The sequence below is a fragment of the Eubalaena glacialis genome, chromosome 15 (genome assembly GCF_028564815.1).
Source record: "Eubalaena glacialis isolate mEubGla1 chromosome 15, mEubGla1.1.hap2.+ XY, whole genome shotgun sequence".
Lineage (NCBI taxonomy): Eukaryota > Metazoa > Chordata > Mammalia > Artiodactyla > Balaenidae > Eubalaena > Eubalaena glacialis.
In genome coordinates, this window is record NC_083730.1 from 61,200,911 (window position 1) to 61,216,835 (window position 15,925).

Sequence of the window (15,925 nt, forward strand, 5' to 3'; positions counted from 1 at the left end):
GTATCCAATTTAATCTCTGTGAGGTCGTTTTAATATCCATCTTTTCAGAAAAAATATTATTGCTCTTTACTTTATTTTATTTATTTATTTTTAAAAATTTTGGCTGCACCACATGACATGTGGGATCTTAGTTCCCCGACCAGGGATCGAACCCGCGCCCCCTGCATTGGAAGGCGGAGTCTTTCTTTTTTTTTTTTTAATTTTTATTTTATTTTATTTTATTTATTTATTTTTGGCTGTGTTGGGTCTTCGTTTCTGTGCGAGGGCTTTCTCTAATTGCGGCAAGTGGGGGCCACTCTTCATCGCGGTGCGCGGGCCTCTCACTATCGCGGCCTCTCTTGTTGCGGAGCACAGGCTCCAGATGCGCAGGCTCAGTAATTGTGGCTCACGGGCCTAGTTGCTCCGCGGCATGTGGGATCTTCCCAGACCAGGGCTCGAACCCGTGTCCCCTGCATTGGCAGGCAGATTCTCAACCACTGCGCCACCAGGGAAGCCCTGGAAGGTGGAGTCTTAACCACTGGATCACTGGGGAAATCCCTAATATCCCTCTTATGGAGCGAGAAACCTCACAGGCCTACAACTAGGCAGTTGTGGAATTGGGATAAACACCTAAAGAATGTGGTTATAGAGCCTGCCCTTGACCCTGGTGCCACGTTGCCTCTTAGGTGGCAGGGAAGTAGTGACAGGTTAGAATCACCTTAGTGTTTCAGGTAGCTTCCTGTGGCACAGGTCTGTGGGCAGTGGATTTGAATTATTCTGCTCTTGCCAGTGCGTTCTTCCCACTTGAAAAACAGTTTCCCCTTTGCTTTATGGCAGTGGTACCAGGCAGTGGACGGAAAACATTTCCTCCTCCCCCTCTATTTCCTGTTAACAACACCTCCATCTGCCCATTACTCCAGCTAACAATCTGAGAGTCATCCTGGACTTTTATTTCTCCCTCTGAGTCTCATGTTCAATCCATTACTGATTCTTGAGAATTTTCCCTCCTAGGCGTTTCTTAAGTGCCACCTCTTCTTTCTATCCTACAACTGCTTATCCAGGTTAGTCCTCGATTATCCATCACCAGAAATGGTGCCCTAGCCCGATAACTGCTTTCTGCATCTCTAGCCTGCCCCCCAGCCAGTGCTCGAGTTCCTCACTCCCCCAAATCACTTTTCTGCCTGCCTGTCAGAAAAGATAAATCTCACCTTGTTGTTCTCTAGCTTCTCTTACATGTTCAAGGCTGGAAGACTTAGGCGTCTCATGAGAATAAAGCAAAGGCCTTAAGGATTTTCAGAGTTCCCCCTTTTTTTTTTTTTTAAGAATCCTTTTTGAAGCAGTTATTGTCAGTTGGGAAACTGACTATAGCTGCCTGGTATTACTGGTAAACTGTAATTCAAGGGAGCAGTAGAATGGGGGGCACTGGTCATCAAATGAATGAATAATGTAAAATGTATAACCCAAGTAAAACTTAAGGACGATTAGTGATTTTTTTAAAAAGTATTTACACAGTGTTCCCAACCTTACGAAAGATTGGGCAAACATGCAGACATGTGGAAGACATGTGTACGTCTTGGCATAAAACTTTGCTGTAACTGCTCCAGGAAGATATCATTGGTGTGCATGTTGCAGTGAGGTCAGAGTTCCTTTGTTGGGATATTTCTCATTCTGTATGGGAACTAGCCAAGAGGCATACATTCTTGATCTAATCTAGAAACAGAAGACGGGGTGGCAGAAGGAAGGGATCATTGAAAAAAAGGGGGAAGTGGAGGCTTTGTCAAAATCTAGCAGTGCATTTATGATGCGGGCATAGGCAATATTCTGCCAAAACCATATAAATGAAACTATGATCTGAGTAAAGAACTTTTGTATTTGTGTAGATGGCAAATTATTTTAAGATTAACATTATTCTAAAAGGATTTTAGAAAACTTTAAAAAAATATATTCAGAAATAGCTATTTCAGTTCTTTAATCATGTTGAAAAAAGATAAGCTTAGTAGATATTGGCTTTTCAATCTAATTACAAAGATAGTTTATGTAATGACAGTTTTTAAAGGGGGAGGATTAGGTGGTAAAACTCACTGTTTTCCTTGATTTTCAGCAATACCGTGAAGAACTGGATGCCAAGTTTAATGCTGATAAGTTTAAATGGGAGAAAATGTGCCACAGAGAAGCTGCAGTAATGTTGAAAGCATTTTTCAGAGAACTACCCACCTCTCTCTTCCCTGTGGAATATATACCTGCTTTCATCACTCTAATGGAAAGTAGGTGGAAGAAGTTAAGTGTGAATGGACTAAGATACAAGGTCAATAAAGTGGCACAGAGCAGAAGAAAGATGCGTAATCATATGTGATCATAAATGTATAGATTTGCTATTTCCTGGTACTGCTTGATGATATATTGAGTTTGATGGTAAACTGTCATCTCTTTGCATGTTTATATTTTTGAGTCTGGTTGATATGATTTAGAGGGTTTTATAATCATTAAAAGGCAGAGAGGATTACGGAAAGACCTGGCTCTTGAGATTTGAATTCCTGCTCAACCATCTGTTAACTATGCAGTCAACCTTTCTGAGCTTCACTGCTGCGCCTGTAAATTACAGATAATAATTACTTGTCAGGGTTGTTGTGGGTATTGAATGAAGACATCTAGGATAGTGCCTGGTGTATAATAGTCCTTCAAAAAATATAAGATCTCTCCCTTCTTTAAATCCGAGGTCCTGGGTCTGGTGATGTAGCATACAGTAAGAAGGTGTTTTGTCTCTGAAAATTACAGTATCACATAGTGTTTCTGAAACTTAAAAAGTCACATAGATGAGGCCTTAACTGAGGTACTTGGATAAAAAGTATAGAAACTGGACAGTGTGTTGTATTTGGCAGTCAGAAAGTAATTTCATCCTAAAGGTTGAATATTGAAGAAGGTGTGACGAGAGAAATTTAGAAAAGTAGGATGGGGCTACATAGTGTGGGCTTTGACTACCAACCTGAGGAATTCAGGAGTCACAAGTCTAAATATGTATAAGCATGCTCAGTAAATGGTGATTCTATATGGACAGAAAGGGACTGTGGCCAGATTGAGAGGACATATCCCATATAAAGAGGTTGGCCACTGCTCAGCTCTGGATAATGGTTACCATGCAAGAGTGAAAGCCAAAATCCAGGCTTTAATGACAAAACTCTTCATTTGAAAATGTCAGCCACAAATTCAAATTTTAAAACACTACATGAGCATAGGAAGTATTACCCGTATCTGCCAGTTTACAACCTTCTGCAGGTTGACCAGAAGTATAAAATCCTTAAAATCACAATCATAGAAAATAATAGTCACATTCTAAATTGTATGACAAAATTTGTCCTAAAAATTAGTTGGTTCTAAATCTTTAAAAATTTTAACTAAAGCAGATTCATAAAATAATCCGCTGTGTCTTCAGAGAAAAGAATATAAGACAAGGCAGTCCTTTTCTAAGCTTTAATTGACATGCTGTGACCAGTATCTCTTTTCTTTGTATGATGTAGTAGTTTTGTTTTATAAAAGAAAGAGAGAACTAGTTCTCTTCATTCTTTTTTATTTCAGATATTGTATATTTTCAGTTCTAGAATCTCCAGTTGCTACTTTAAAACTATTTTCTATTTATCTGCTGACATTCCCTATCTTTTCATTCATTGTAAGCATATTTACCTTCATATCATTGAGCATAGTTATGATAGCTGCTTCATAACTAGTTCCAACATCTGGGTCATCTGAGGGTTGGTCTCTGTTGGCTGTCTCTTCCCTTGAAAATGGGTCACTGTTTATGTCAAGTAAGTTTAAACTGTATCCAGAACCTTGTGAATATTTTTTTGGAAACTCTGTGTTCTGTAATATTTCTCCAAGGAGTGGGGTTTTTTTGGTTAGTTTTGTTTTTTGTTTGTATTTAAGCAGGCAATTTTCTATTTAATACTTACCTGTGCTACTCCACATATGCATGGTTTATGGGGTGAGCCAACATTTGGGTGGATTTTACACCAGAATTAGGGCCTTCTATCTCTTGACCTTTCCTTTCTGGGATTCCCCATAACTTCCCAGTGGCTGTGGTCATCCTGAACCCTGTCCTCTCTTTGTTCAGGCCAGAAAGATTGGGGTTTTCTTTTGGAATTTCAGCCACCTCATGCCATTGCTGTCTGTGGCCTGACCTCAAACTAAAAGCCAGAAAATTGGACACTCTCCCTGTGCCATTCCCTAATGCCAAGTGTCCAATGCTCTCCTAAATCTGCCTGCTTTTGTTCATTCTCCACTGCCTGAGGTAGTTGTTTTTTGTACTTTGTCCAAAGTGTACAGTTGTCTTAAGGAGGGTTGATTGGGTAAGAGCTTACTCAGCCATACCAGAAACAGAACTCCCTCCCTCTATTTCTAAGTCAGAGAAACACAGGATCTTCTGTACAGTTTGCTGTCCTGGAAGACGGGCTGCAGAAGTCTTAACTTCACTTTGATCTGCAGTTTATATACCGAACAATTCATCAAAACAAATGGTGCCACAGAAGATTTTTTTGTTTTAGTTTTTCTTTTTTTGATCTTGTGGAATTATGCAAGGAGGAGTCAATCACCATGTAAGACCTGTTTGGAGAATCATATTTAAGAAGGAAATCATATTTAGTTTTTCTTACTATCATTATTCAGATGTTGAAGCCAGTACACTTCAATGAAGGGAGAGAATCTGGAAAATATCCTGAAAAGTTTCACAGGACGATCCACATTTCTTTGTATGACTTTGAAAGTGAAAAATACTATATTGTCGTGATTGATTTGATAACCAGCCAACCCCACAGGAAGCCCAAAGTTCTGGGCTGCTGCCATCGGGGAGAATGGTCTTTTTGCCACCTGGAGTAAGCTCTAGTTGTAATGAGATTTTCTGAAGGGAAGAACTGTGGACATCTGTGTGTTTAAGCTGCCCCTGTATTTACTCTAAAACGGAGGTCGGAGAATGTAGTCTTTTCCACTAGTGTAATTACTTTCTCTTTTCTCTTTTCAAACTTGGTCCAAAAATTGCCCATAAAATTAAAAGACTAATAGTTCATCAATCAAACCTTAGATACTTTCATGAAAACTTTAATAACTTTCTGGGAAAATAATGACCTCAGGGATGAAAAAAATGACTCTTAACTAGGGTGCGATAAATGAATTAACTACAAAACTATTAACCACAAAACAGTGTAGGGCCGGGTTTCCTAAGCAAAATGAAAATGGATTATTTGCCAGTTTAGATTTTTAATCTTAAAGGGAACTTCATAATTTATCTGGAATTAATGGAAATAGAGAGCCTGCATCTGCATCTATTGTTTCCCCCCAGAGGTTTTTTTGGGTTGCATTGGAAAATTATAGACAGCCCTTAGCCTGCAATTGATGCACTAAAATAATGTCTTATCTGCCCCCAAATGCTTTGCACTGAGATATGCTCCTGTTAGTGCCTGTTATTCAGGCAAACTCACATCAGTGTGCATTAGCCATTTCCAAAAACAACCTGGACCTGTGTCATTTTGTTTACAAATTTGACATAAATTTTAAAAAATCCACATGGGGATTGTGCTGAGACAGTATGAGCCTATAAATACTCCTCCCAACTGTTCCTTCATTACGTGGTTACACACAATAATCATTTACTCCTAACTCGGATGCACACGACCTCCTGTGACCTAGTAGTTTGTCACGAGAGTGTTTCCACTACTGTAAAGCTAAGTAACTCTATAGGCAGCTGACTGCCTTTATCCACTGAGTCGTAAATGGATAGATTTTCCTTCAACTTGAGAGCTCCCTGGGGATTACAGAACGTCATGCTTCCCTGCAGGACCTCCCTACCAAGAGACCATTTTGGGGAGAATACAGAGAGACCAGGCAAAGCCTGGATGCTCTGGAATACCCTACGTTTTCAACACAGCTGGCTGTGAATTATCCAGTTGTGGATAGGTTTTCTAAAATCCTTTCCCTAAAATGGGAAAAGAGCCAATATTGAGAACACACAGTAGTAGAATGCCAACCCTCTGGTGCCATCTTCTGGATCTTCAGAGATCCAACTGTGGTTACCTTCCCTTCATGTCCATTTAAGAGCTAAAATAAATGTTACTGATCATAATAACAAGGGCAAACACCTATGGAGGTAACTATGTACAGGTACTGATGTAAACCCTCTATACATTAACTCATTTAACCTTCATAATGGCCCAGTGAGGTAGGTATGATGACGATTCCCATTTTACAGATGATAAAATAGAAGCAACAGGGGTTAAATAGCCTGCCCAAGGTCACTCAGTGACTAAATAGTACGTGCAGAATTTGAATCTGGTTCTAGAATCTCTGCTCCTAATGATTATGCTTGGCTGCCTCATCGTATGGAAATAAAATTTATTTTCTCTTGAATTGAGCTTCAAGCCAACTGTTTATAGCATAAAAGTAAAGCAAGATCTATGAAAGTACTTTGAAAAGAGAAATGTTATACGGATCCAGAATAATTTTGAGGATCTCATTGGCCACCTGCCCCTACAGTGGCATCCTAGGATGCTAAAAAGGAGTTGATAGACTGAGGCTCCTGTCCAAGTGAACAGACTTACATTGTCGGTCACAAAACCTGAGTCTTTACCACTGAAAGCTGTCAGGGCCCTCCTATGCCACCAGATGTTAGCAAGAAATGCTGTCAGAATGCATCAGCGTTGTTCAAAATGTGTGGTTATTTCTGTTTTCTTGTTAGGAGGGCCTCACATCAAAGTACAGTTTCAAGCCTTACACCTCATGATCATGGCACTGCCTGAGGCGAACAGGGACACAGCCCAGGTATGTTGTATCGACCTCATGGTCTGTCATTGACTCTTATTGGTCAGAGGAAATGGCTCAGGTGGAAAAATGAAAACTGAGAGGACAGCTTACCAACCAGCTGAGCCTGCAGCAAACCCGCTGCCTTTCCTCATTCCCACCACTGTTCTCCTGAGGAAGCCAGGAAAGAATGTGAATCCTGGAATCTTCTTTGAACATTTGTTTCGTTCATTCAATCTGGTAAGAGACGTTGAGCATCTACAGTGTGCCAGGTACTGGGCGAGGGTTAGGAGTAGGAGGAAGAAACAAAGATGGAAGACTTAAATGGAATAATGTCAGAAGTGAATGAAACCCCTGCTTTAAATGAAATTTCTAGGATGTTCATGTCTTACCATAATTCAATTTAAAGAATTATAGAATCCCAGAGTTTTACAGATCACCTGATAGGACCTTGCCATTTTCCAGATTAAGAAAATTAAGCTCAGAAAAGTGATTTCTCCATGAACATAAAATAGAACATTTGATAGAATTGTATTCCATAGTGCTCCATCCCAAATATCCCTCCTTTTATTTCAAATTCATTTCTCTGTTTTATGTTTGTAAAAATCAAAGTTTCTGTTGCTGTTTTGATAATGATTCTGTATACAACAGGAAATCTGTTATAAGTACCACAGGTGCTTGGAATCTTTAAAATGAAATTGAGGTGAGGATGAGTTGGAAAGAGTTATAATTTTGAGGCCAGTAAACATGATGCTGAAAACAAAGATGAGTCTTCGTGCTACCTCTTGTCAGACATTTCAATTTGGTGAGGACCTTTCCTCCTACCAAGTGAAACCATCTATGTCAATTATATTATATCCTCCACCCAAGAATGGGGATTGGCAAAGGCATAAGAATGTCTGTTTTAATACAATTTGGTAATTTTTCAAAAGCTGGAAATTTACTAGCTTTGTTTTTTTTTGTTTGGCTTTGTCTGAACAATGCTTTTTTTTTTTTTATCCAAAGAAATGAATCTAGTATCAGATATCTGAGTCAAAATGTCATTTCCCCTTTCATATAACTGAGAATGTAGCAGTTACCAAAGAATTCAGTACATTTCTAATAGAAGATCCTCTCTGTCTCGCTCTCTCTCTCCCTCCCTCTTCCATTCTGAATTGTGACTGGAATGAAGATTGAAGCTAGTGTGTTGTAGAGATCAAGATGTCTGGCTCAAGAATTAGGCTTCCTTGGATCAAATCCTGGCTCTGCCACTTAATTAAGTGACGCTGGGCAAAGCTACTTAATCCCTCCCCATCTTAGTTTCCTCATCTGTAAAACAATAATAGTACCTACCTCACAGGGTTTGGAATGATGATAAAATGAGTAGAAGTATATAAAGTACTAAGAATAATGCCTGGCTCACAGTAAACCCTCAAATAAATGTTAGCTGTTATCACTAGTATGTGCTGTCCATTTTCTCGTTACACATACTATAGCAGAATTCAAACTTGGAAAACCAAAGAGCATCTCCTTTTAGGATTTCAGCCCTCTTGGTGAATTTCAGAAAGTTCTGATAGGCATTTATACTTTGGTGGCTCAGCCAAACTTTTATTAAGCTTTCTCAATTTTTTTTTTCAATGCTGAGCACAGGTGCATGTAATCATTTTCCTTTGGTCTGCTGAAGATTCCAAAATTGAAAAGCAGTACAAAAATGACACCCAAAAAGTGAAAGTTTTCAGCTTTTCGATTGAGATATTTTTGAACTGAGGCATGAGATACTCATTTTGTTGTTTTTATTCTTTAATTTTTTTTCTTTTTATTCACTTTATTTTTAAATTTTTTATTGTGGTATCATTGACATATAACATATTAATTTCAAGTAAGCAACATAATGTTTTGATATTTGTATACACTGCAACATGATCACCATAGGAAATCTTGTTACCCTCCATCACCATTGCAAAAATTTTTTTTCTTGAGAGAACTTTCAAGATTTACTCTCTTTGTAACTTTCAAATATGCAATACCGTATTATTGACTATAGTCACCATGCTGTATGTTATATCCCCATGACATTTATTTCATAACTTATTTATTTTAAAACTCATTTTTTTCAATGGACTTTCCTTTCCCAAGGAAGCAGAAAATAGTTTTTAACAGTAATGCCTTAAATTAAGAGTGAATTACTTTTCTTCCTTCACGACAAAACTGCATTTCATGTTTATTTGAGCTGTAGTGTTTTCTCTCCCTTGTTTACTGTTTAATTTTAATATTTGTCAAGCTTGTTTAAGATAAAAGAAAATAAGAAAATGCAAACTATTATTTATAGAGATCCCAACATAACAAATTCCATAAAAATGGAGCTACTTTTATGAAGCAGAGAAATGAAAAGACTCTTCACATTTCTCATTAGCACTTTTAAGCAGTTAGAGGGGAAACAGGACACACTCAACCATTCTGTAACTCCGACAATTTTCCAGAGGCCCAGTGAACGGGTATAGAAATGAGTGATAGTAATCAGTGACGCCTTTTCATAATTTACAACGACTAGAGTGACACCGTGCTGTTTCCTATCAGGCCCTCATGACATTCTTCAATAAAGTCATTGCCAACGAATCAAAAAACCGAATGAGTATATGGAACATTTCTACTATAATGGCACCAAATCTTTTCTTCAGTAGAAGCAAACATTCTGACTGTGAAGAATTACTCTTAGCAAATACCGCTGCCCACATCATCCGCTTGATGCTAAAGTACCAGGAGATGTTGTGGAAGGTGAGTGACAATGTGACGACTAGGATGTTCTTCTCGTGTCTGCTAGCGCCCAGGAGATGTAAAGACTCGTGAGCAAGCAGTGCCCTCAGGCACAGGGAGAGGTGGGAGACAGTAATCCCAGGTTGCTGGTGGCATCTTTATCATTCCTTAAGGCTGCTCCCAAACACATTTTCCTTTAAACAGGAATCCTCATAGATTTTCCTAATCTTTACGAGGACAGAAGCACAGTTCCTGGTTCCTGGATACTGAGTGGCCAGAAGACAGACTCTACCAGGGAGGTTTAACTCAAGTGTTTTCCTTCTAGTCAAGCTCTGTTTCTTCTCCAGGTTCCATCTTTCTTAATCGCTCAAGTCAGAAGAATGAATGAAGCCACCATGTTGTTAAAGAAACAGCTCCCAAGTGTCAAAAAACTGCTAAGGAGGAAGACCATAGAACGAGGGGTAATAACTAAATAAATGCACAATATCATGACCACCCGGACTCTTATTTCTCACAGTGATGCACAAAGTAGCTTGTAATTTAGAACCAAAATTGTTATATTCTCATAAAATGTCAGTCTTGTAACTATAAACATTGTGGAAATTGTGTTCATGACAGAGTACTGTGGTCTTTCCACTTTGTTGAATTATGTGCTTTGCAGTTGAAGTTTTTGAATTATCTCTGTCATGAAGATTACTTAAGGACAAAATGGTTCTTACATGCTGAAAGTCAACATTTCAGTCCCTGTGAACTGGATTTAAGGGCAATCCAGTAGTCAGTATATCTAATAAGTAGAGATAGAGATTTCTGTAGTGATCGGATCCTAAAAGAATATCTAATCCTCAAATCATTTCGTGTAAATTCATTACATTTCAAAGAATTTTTGCCTTAGCGCAGTTGTTTGTGTGGAGATGGATAATGGAAACAGGCTTTAGAATTATCTTTATCGCTTTAATTTGAGGATGATCGTGAGGCATAGCATTTGGCCTTGAGGAGGATGCAGAGGTACAGGAAACTCACTTTGTCCTTAAAGGAACGTATATCTAGTAGAGAAATATCTGGTAGAGAAATGTACACAAGAGCCATGAATATGCATTCAGTGTCAGACGTGTCGTGCAGACAGTGTGCCAGGAATCACGCAGAGGAGAAAGAAATGTGCTCCAACGTGGAAAGTGTGGAGACTTCACGGAGGAAGTGGCATTTGAGCTGCATCTTCAAGGATGGGTAGTAGCATTTGGAAGGGAGAAAGGAGGGGAAAGTTCATTCAGGGAAAGGAATAGTAAATCCCAAGGCAGTAAGGTAGGAGTATTGCTAATTGATTTATCACAAACAGGCTGAATGGCTGTGTTCCCTCATTGATTATAGGCAAAGTGACTTCAGATCAACTAGAACCAGCACATTAAATTTGGGGAAAAAATTTTTGTTTTAAGAAAAAATTCACATAATATAAAATTTACCATTTTAACTATTTCAAAATGTATAAATTTTAGTATATACTTTTAGTATATTCACAAAGTTGTGCAACCATCACCACTATCTAATTCCAGACTATCTTTACCACCCCCAAAAGAAACCCCATACCAATTAAGCATTCATTCCCCATTACCCCCTCCCCACAATCCCTGACACATTCTTATCTACTTTCTAGCTCTATGAATTTACCTATCTGGACATTTCATATAAATGGAAGCATGTAGTATGTGGCCTGTTGTGTCTGACATCTTTCACTTAGTGTAATGTTTTCAAGGTTCATCCATGTTGTAGCATGTATCAGTATTTCACTTCTTTTTTTTCATTTGTTTTGTATTTCTCTTGGGCATATGTTGGGTCATATGGAACTCTATGTTGACTTTCTAGTATTTTGTTGAGAATTTTTGCATCAACTTTTATAAGGGATACTGGTCTGTAGTTTTTCATTTCTTGCTATGTCTTTGTCTGGCTTTGGTATCACGGTAATACTGGCCTTATAGAATGAGTTGGGAAGTGCTCCTTCCTCTTAAATTTTTTGGAAGAGTTTAAGAAAGATTAGTGTTACTTCTTCTTTAAATGTGTGGTAAAATTCACCAGTGAAACCATCTGGTCCTGGACTTTTCTCTGTAGGAATTTTTTTTTTTTTTGGTTTACTGACTTAAGTTCTTTACTTGTTATAGCTCTATTCAGATTTTCTATTTCTTCTTGAGTTAGTATTGACAGTTTGTGTGTTTCTAGGATGTTATCTATTTTATCTAGATTATCTAATTTGTTGAAATACAAATTGTTCATAGTATTCTCTTATAATCCTTTTTATTTGTATAACGTTTGTAGTAATGTCCCCAGTTATACTCTTGATTAATAATTTGAATCCTCTCTCTTTTCTTGGTCAATCTAACCAAGGGTTTGTCCATTTCATTGGTCTTTTTGAAGAGCCAACTTTTGTTTCATTATTTTCTCTATTTTTTTGTTATTCTCTAGTCCTTATTAAATCTCAGATCTTTATTGTTTCCTTCCTTATGCTTGTTTTGAGTTTAGCTGGCTTTTTTAGTTTCTTAAGGCAGAAGGTTAGGCTATTAATTTGAGATCTTTCTTTTTAACGTAGGCATTTACATCTATAAATTTTCCTCTGCGCACTACTTCTCCTACATCCAGTAAGTTTTGGTGTGTTGTGTTTCATTTTTGTTCATTTCAAGGTATTTTCTAATTTCCCTTAGGCCCATTGGTTATTTAGGTATATGTTGTTTGATTTCCATATTTGTAAATTTTCTAAATTTCCTTTTGTTACTGATTTCTAATTTTATTCCATTGTGGTTATGTAACATACTTTGTATTATTTTGATATTTTAAACTTCACTGAGACTTGTTTTGTGGTCTAACATACTGTCTACCCTGGGCAGTGTTTTATGTGTACTTCAGAATGGATTCTGCTGTCATTGTCCTATATATGTCTGTTAGATCTAGTTGGTTGATAGTGTTGTCTAAGTCTTCTATTTTCTTTCTGGTCTTTTACCTACTTTTTCTATCCATTATTGAAAGTGAAGTATTGAAGTCTCCAACTATTGTAGAACTTTCTATTTTTCCCTTAAATTATTTCATTTTTGGCTATATGTCTTACATGTTTTAATCCTCAGTTTCTCCATTACTGCCTTCATTTGTGTAAAATAGATACTTTCTTGTGTACCACTTTAATTCTTTGCTGTTGTTTTTTACTATATATTTTTGAATCATCTTTTTAGTGGTTGCCCTGGGGATTATAAGTAACATCTTAATTTATAACAATCTAGTTCATATTAATATACCTTAAGTATATAAAAACTTTCTACCTATATTCTTCTGTCCCCCCACATTATGCTGTTATTGCTGCATATTACGGCTTTATAAATTGTGTGCCCATTGACATAAATTTATAGTTGTCATGCACTTGTCTTTTACGTTAGATAAGGGAAAAGTGAAGTTATAAACAAAAAATACATTATATTGCCTTTTATATTCTCCTAAGTAATTTCCTTTACTGATATTCTTTATTTCTTCATGTGGTGAAGAAATGCTATCTAGTGTCCTTCCATTTCAGTTTGAAGGACTCTCTTTAGCATATCTCTTAAGGTAAGTCTGCTAACAATGAACTCTCTCAGCTTTTGCTTATCAAGGGAGTGTCTAAATGTTATAGTTTGCATCTACCAACCCCAAACTCCCAGTCTTCATTTTTTAAGGACTGTTTTGCCAGGTAGAATTTTGCTTGTCAGTATTTTTTTTCTTTCACAATTTTAATATGTCATCCCACTGTCTTCTGGCTTCCATGGTTTCTGCTGGGAGATCAGCTATTATTATTGAGGAGCTCTTGTACTTGAATTGATTTTTCTCTTAATGCTTTCAAGATTCTCTCTTTATGTCTGTCTTTTGACAGTGTGATCATGATGTTTCTTGGTGTGGATCTCTTTGATTTTATCCTATTTGGAGTTTGTCGAGCTATTTGGATATGTAGATCATTGTCTTTCGGCAAATTTGGGGAGTTTTCAGCCATTGTTCCGTCAAACGTTCTTTCTGTTACTTTCTCTCCACTCCTTCTGGAACTCTAACTGTGTGTACGTTGGTGTGCTGGTGTTGTTCCACAGTTCGTCTAGGTTCTGCTCATTTTTCTTCATTTTTTTTTTTTTCTTCCTGTTTCAAGACTGGATAACCTCAAATGACCTATCTTCAGATTTGCTGATTTTTTCCTTCTGCTTTTTGTTTTTTTTTTGGACCACGTCATGCAGCTTGGGGGATCTTAGTTCCCGACCAGGGATTGAACCCAGGCCCTCAACAGTGAAAGCATGGAGTCCTAACCACTGGACCACCAGGGAATTCCCTCTTCTGCTTTCTTAAATCTGCTGTTGAACCTCTGTAGCAGACTTTTCATTTCAATTGGACTTTTTTTAGCTCCATAATTTCTTTCTGGTTTCTTTTTATGATGTATTCTCTTTATTTGATATTCTCTATTTGGTGAGATATCATTCTCATGGTTTTCTTTAGTTCTTTAGACACGGTTTCCATTAGTTCTTTTAAAGTATTTAAAATAGCTTCTTCAAGTAAGTCCAATGTCTAGGCTTCCTTAAGGAGTTTCTTTTGAAACTATTGACACTAATTTTTTTTTCCTGTGTATGGGCCATATTTTCTTTTTTTTTTTTAATTTATTTATTTAATTTATTTATTTTTGGCTGCGTTGGGTCCTCGTTGCTGCACGAGGGCTTTCTCTAGTTGTGGTGAGCGGGGGCTACTCCTTGTTGCACTGTGCGGGCTTCTCATTGTGGTGGCTTCTCTTGTTGCGGAGCACGGGCTCTAGGCTTCAGTAGTTGTGGCACGCAGGCTCAGTAGTTGTGGCGCATGGGCTTAGTTGCTCTGCAACATGTGGCATCGTCCTGGACCAGGGCTCAAACCTGTGTCCCCTGCATTGGTGGGCTGATTCTTAACCACTGCACCACCAGGGGGTCCGGGCCATATTTTCTTGCCATTTTTTTTTGCCTGTCTCATAATTTTTATTGAAGAATGGACATTTTGAATGTTAAAATGTGGCGGCTTTGGATTCTCCCCTCTCCCCATGGTTGCTGCTTGTTATAGCTCTTATTTATTTGTTCACGACTTTTCTGCTGAACTAATTTTGTTATGTCTATATTCTTTGTTTAGTGTGGCTACTGAAGTCTCTGTTCCATTAGCCTAGTGGTTAGCTGATGTTTGCACAGAGATTTTCTTAAATATTTGAAACCAAAAAAATCTCCCAGTCTTTGCAGACGAGCTCTGTGTGTTCGTGTGCTTGACACACCTTCAGTATTCAGCCAGGCAGTTTACAACTTGGCCTGAGCCTTCAGTTCCTGTTTGGACAGAGCTTAAAGGTCAGCCAGAGGTGAGAGCTTAAGTTCTTTTCAGGTCTTTCCTGAATATGTGTACAGCCCTGGGCATGCCCATAGCCTTCTAGATTCTCAGGAATATGTTGGAGCTTTTCAAAGACCTTATTCCCCAAAGCATCTCATTCTCTAGGCTTGCCTCCCAAGATTTTTAGTTTTTTTTTTCACCCAACTCTTACCCACTGCATCAGGCAGCAGTGATTAAAACATTTGCCTATAAATGTTTTCAACATTACACCACTTTAGTACTGGTCAAGTTCCAAGTTAGGCAAGATAAAGGCAAGCCAGTCTTCCAGGGAACAAATAATTAGAATTGTTTGTGAATGAGGTCCATTCTGTTCCCTTCAGTATCTGTACCAGGAATTTAGGCTGTTATTTTTAAGGCTGTCACTGAACTGTGGAGCTGAGAAGGGAAAGTGTAAGTTAAAATGCCACAAAGTTCACTCTTCTTATCAAGATTCAGCTGTTTTTCTTACTTAAGCACTCCCCAGGTTGCAACTTTTGGGTTAGTTTCCAGAGTTCTGAAGAAGTTGACAATGTCAGTTTTTGGCAGTTTGTTCATTACTTTTATGGAGGTACAGACTTTTGGAGTCCTTACTCTGCCATTTTCATTCTGGAAAATTTCAATGGCCTAAGTATGATATGTGTGGAGCTGAAGCTGGGGTCAGGTCAGGCTTTGTGAGCCAGGGCAAATTAAAGTCTTTCTCGGAGCCTCAATTTTCTGTCATGCAGAGTGAAGTAAGTCAGAAAGAGAAAAACAAATATCGTATATTTACGCATATATGTGGAATATGAAAAAATTGGCATAGACGATCTTATTTACAAAGCAGAAATAGAGACACAGATGCAGAGAACAAACGTATGGATACCAAGGGGGATGGGGGGGTGGGATGAATTGGGAGATTGGGATTGACATATATACACTATTGATACTATGTATAAAATAGATAACTAATGAGAACCTACTGTATAGCTCAGGGAACTCAGTGCTCTGTGGTGACCTAAATGGGGAAGAAATCCAAAAAAAAGGGGATATGGGTATACATATAGCTGATTCACTTTGCTGTACAGTAGAAACTAGC

The 15,925-nt window shown here is 38.0% G+C and overlaps 1 protein-coding gene across 5 annotated transcripts in view; it reads left to right on the top strand.

Annotated features, from left to right (window-relative positions):
* The window catches only part of ARHGAP28 (Rho GTPase activating protein 28), a 152,598-nt gene that overhangs the window by 125,108 nt on the left and 11,565 nt on the right, over nucleotides 1–15,925 (top strand). For 4 of the 5 annotated variants that reach the window (XM_061169946.1, XM_061169945.1, XM_061169944.1 and 1 more), the window contains 4 exons: nucleotides 2,081–2,243; nucleotides 6,698–6,780; nucleotides 9,316–9,513; nucleotides 9,840–9,953. In XM_061169946.1, coding sequence (XP_061025929.1) covers nucleotides 2,081–2,243; nucleotides 6,698–6,780; nucleotides 9,316–9,513; nucleotides 9,840–9,953 — 558 coding nt within the window. The remainder of the gene's footprint in view (nucleotides 1–2,080; nucleotides 2,244–6,697; nucleotides 6,781–9,315; nucleotides 9,514–9,839; nucleotides 9,954–15,925) is intronic. The other variant, XM_061169947.1, reaches the window with a different exon arrangement.